General features: G+C 45.2%; 1 protein-coding gene across 1 annotated transcript; it reads right to left on the bottom strand.

Moving 5' to 3' along the window:
- Window positions 1-120: 120 nt before the first annotated feature.
- Window positions 121-3,206, bottom strand: adrb1 (adrenoceptor beta 1). The gene has a single exon (XM_060842115.1). The coding sequence runs from the start codon at window positions 2,704-2,706 to the stop codon at window positions 1,474-1,476; it is 1,233 nt and encodes a 410-aa protein (XP_060698098.1). The 5' UTR covers window positions 2,707-3,206; the 3' UTR covers window positions 121-1,473.
- Window positions 3,207-4,306: the final 1,100 nt, after the last annotated feature.

Genomic DNA, 4,306 nt, shown 5'->3' with positions numbered 1-4,306 from the left:
GCACCAAATTACTTGCACTGAAGAACATCTTTTCGGAAACATGGCTGTGTTGTGAATGATAGAAGCGCGGGCAAACCTTGCTCTCAATCTTTTGCAGTAAGTTATATAAATATACACGTGTACTGTTAAATGATGTTTATTGCACATATACCAAATATCCACACATTGTATTGAGCTGCGTTTTATATAAATATGTGCGAGAAAGCAGACTGTGACAATTACATCACTCACAGCTGAAGGTGAATTTCATAACGCGGGGTGGAAACGCTTTTTTTTGGTTTATCAGGTAAACGTTACAGTACATCATCATTCAACACGAGATCCCTATTTTGTACCTATTCGTTTCACTTTCGAAAACTTACCGGGAGTTTTATTTTGTTTGGTTCTGTCCATATAACATGAGCTGTAAAATATTCATCATAGATACAACGTGGCACACACAATCTTTGTACTGAGAAATACCAACTTTCAACACTTAGGAAAGTGCAGATGAAGTTGGTCCTGTGGAATTTAAATTATTTAAATAAGTAACAGACCCCTGTTCGTTCATCTCTTTACCGGTCAACTGAGGTTGCGCGTCGCTTTGTCTGTTTTTAAATATATAAAATGCGAATTTGTTTAATATAAACAATGTTTAATATAAATAGATCTGTACACAATCTGTACAGCTGGAGGTAGTGTTATTCAAAACACAGTCTTACAGTGAGAGAGAGAGGGGTTTCACCAAATTGGCAGCAACACCTTGATCCATGTCTTGAGGATGGACTGCTCGGATTGAACCACTCCGATAAGAGGCGTCGGTCATGACCAGCTGTTAGAAAAATCTGAAATCTTTTATTTTAGACATGTGGATCTTTGTTTACTCATTGTTAAAGAGAAACCAAAAGTTTCATTTTAAAACATAATCCAAAACGTTGAAAATAAGTTAATGACCTTTCCTTCGGCTATTCTGGGGACAAGGCGATCGTTGATGTAAATAGCAGCGTTCACGGAGAGATCATCGTTCACGTACGTTGGAAATTGCCATTGACCATGGAATGTGATTTAACCAGGATATACCATTCGTGATGGTGGGCTGTTGGTTAGTCTGATGAAAATCAGCGGATTCCGGAAATGCCTGTCCCCTTCTGCAGTCTGTGATTGCTCCGAATTCAAACCTTAGTGTTAATCTACCGTTTTCCAGAACTGCGGGGAACGATCGCTTGTGGAAGGAATCCGCCGCGAAATTAGTCTGCTGGCTTCAGTGCGTGTTTCCTACAATGATGTACTGAGGCAGCCCGCACTGACTGCTCTGTCTCGTCTCCAACGCCTTTTTTTCCCCCCCACCGACCTCTGTTTAGAAGCTGAATAAAAACCGAAAGAGGAAAGGGTCGCTGGACCCGAAACATCAACTCTGATTTTTCTGCACAGACGCTGCCAGACCTGCCGAGCTTTTGCCAGCGACTTTTGTTTTTTGTTTCGGTCCACCCGCGCCTAGAACTGGGACTCCTGGTCTTCAGGGCTCTCCCCCAGGTGCCGATCCAAACTGCCCCCGTTCGCCTCCTGGCAGCTGTTCCACTCTGACCAAGTCTCCAGGCTCCTGGGGTCCAGGGTGGTGCCAAACACGCCCGAACACCGGGAGAACTCCCCGGAGCCCGAGCACAGTCTGTTACTGTCTGCCTGGCCGGGGCAGAACAGTAACCTCTTAAAGGCGGCTCTGAAGTCTGGGCTCTTGCAGTAAATGATGGGGTTGAAAGCTGAGTTGACATAGCCGAGCCAGTTGAAGAACAGAAAGAGTTTGCCAGGCACGATGTCAGCCCGGAACGCCTTCGCAACATTGGCCAGAAAAAAGGGCAGCCAGCAGAGGGTGAAGGTTCCCATAATAATCCCCAGTGTCTTCAACGCCTTGTGGTCCTTAATGGCTATAATCTTGGAGGGTCTCCTCCGGGCTGACCTGCCGTTTGGGATGAAGTGACTGGTGTAAAACCTGCCCTCGCACTTATCAATCTTCTTCATTTGCTTCTTGGCTTCTTGAAAGACGCGGGCATAGACGAAGATCATGATGAGTAAAGGCAGGTAGAAGGAGATGATGGAGGAAGCCAGGGCGTAGGCTTTGTTTGTGACAAAGTCACAGCAACAGGGGTCATTGTAACAGCGGATGGCGTCGGGCTGGTCATCCCTCCACCAGTGCATCATGATGGGCAACAGCGAGATGAGGCCAGAGATGAGCCACACCACACAGACGATGGCCCGAGCTCGGGCTTTAGTCAATAGGCTCTGGTAGCGGAAAGGGGAAGTGATCGCCACGTAGCGGTCGATGGCGATCACACACAAAGTTTCGATGCTCGCCGTCACACACAGGACATCGACCGAGGTCCAGATCTCACAGAAAACCGAGCCGTACAACCAGTTACCTCGAACGACCAAGGTCGCCCCGAAAGGCACCACCAACAAGCCCATAATCAGATCTGCACAGGCCAGAGACACAATAAAAACATTGGTTAGCGTCTGCAGCCGCTGGTTCCTGGCGATGGCAAAGACCACCAAGAGGTTGCCGAGGACTATGATCAGGACGATGCTGGCCATAACTGTGCCCATCCCTATCACCCACTGCTCAGAGAACTCTTGCTGAGGCACGTGTGGACTTACCCCGTTTGCAGGATTAACAAAGAGGATGGTGCTGGATTTGTTATTGTGACAATCCTCGGAGGACAGGCGGTCTCCCATTGTGCAGAGTGCCGCCGGCCGAACCAGGAGTTCACGTCGCTTTCACCGGAGGATGTCCCCACAGATGCTGCGTGTGCTCCTGTCCTCCCTCATCCTCTCGCTGTGGCGGCACCAACAACCTGGAGTTGGGGTCAGAGCAGCACAGCGCCCTCCCCTTTCATGTCGCACACAGAGTTCCTCCAATAATCCTCCTCCTGACGCCACATCTCCCAACTTCCATTTACAGAGTATTAACTTCAGTGAGGGTGCCCCAAGTACAAGTTGAGGGCGCGAGAGAGAGGAAAAAAAACTTTTTTTTTCAAACCAATTACCTCTGGTATATATATTCTTCACGGAGCCTTTTGAAGTCCTGGTGTAACACAAAAACTGAATTTTACAGAAACACGAGACTGGGCTAATCACAATTTGTATTTGCAAATGTTTACCCCACTAGGCGTTTTTCTTTTTTGTAAATTTAGTTTTGAATTCACGTGGATGAATGTGCTGACAACCACTCGGGCAGTGACGGTAAGTCCTTGTGAATACTTTTTGGGGGCCAGGAATAGACCGTGCTGCTAGCTCGAATTTCAGTAGCAGTGGAAGAGGTCCCGCCCTTTTCCATATCAGAACTGTTTGAGAAGATTATCTACAGTACAGAGAACGTAAACCCTGCTATAAGTTTAGAAGTCGGAATGGATTTTAAGATCGCTGACTGTTCTCAAGTTGCCAGTCACTCGTTCTCTTTCTCACCCAGACTAAAACTTCACCACTCACTAAGACGTTTAATATGAGGATTTTATTATCACAAGAAAGAATAACCCAAATGAATTAGATCCACGAAGTCCATTCTACTCAATATGCCATATACAAATTTACGCTTTTCTGTACGTTCTATTAATTTAAGCATCTAAGAAAATTTTAAGGATAATACTCCTGTACTTTAAACATTGAGGATAAACGTGAAACATTATTTTCTTATGGATAGAGTCAGCTTTTCAACCCTCACCAGTTGTATACCGCAGAATACATTTCGGTGACAGTGCTGTACATCTCTATGGCTCTGTAATAGCAGCACTTGTTCTTGAGAGTGACAGAATCAATCAGGATCGACTGGATCTATTGGAGTCTGTGTCAGGTCTTTAAAATATCTGGACTGTTATTCCACGGAGTTTGTCAACTTTCACTACTGAAGTATTCATCCAGTTCTTTTTTAAGTGGTTGTTTAGCGCTGGATTAAACATTTTTGAAAGGGACAATATCTTCTGTTCCTCTGATTTTCTCTGTACCCTGCCAATTCTGCATTCATACTCTGGTTCACTGATTACTTCAAATACGTAATTCACTTACTTCATTGCTATTAATCTTTTGGTGGTGGTGGTGGGGGGGGGGGGGGGGGGGGTTGTTGGGGATGCTTCCAATATTTTTGAATGAGAACTAATTGAGTTCTGATTCTTTGTTTGTGGTGTGCTTTAGATTTCCAGAAAGAAATGCTGCCCTTCTCCATACAGTCTTAAATCACTCAAATCTCACTGCACCAGCAGTTTGTACATTATTCCAAGTAAATCATGTAGTGCATGATACAGGATGAAAGAGGTTTTACTTTTTATTCAAGTACATTCAT

This window comes from Hemiscyllium ocellatum, chromosome 22, assembly GCF_020745735.1.
Source record: "Hemiscyllium ocellatum isolate sHemOce1 chromosome 22, sHemOce1.pat.X.cur, whole genome shotgun sequence".
Lineage (NCBI taxonomy): Eukaryota > Metazoa > Chordata > Chondrichthyes > Orectolobiformes > Hemiscylliidae > Hemiscyllium > Hemiscyllium ocellatum.
This window is presented reverse-complemented; position numbering and strand designations above follow the sequence as displayed.

Coding starts and splice junctions, on each gene's coding strand:
- adrb1 (XM_060842115.1), bottom strand. CDS start 2,706: ATGGGAGACCGCCTGTCCTCCGAGGATTGTCACAATAACAAATCCAGC.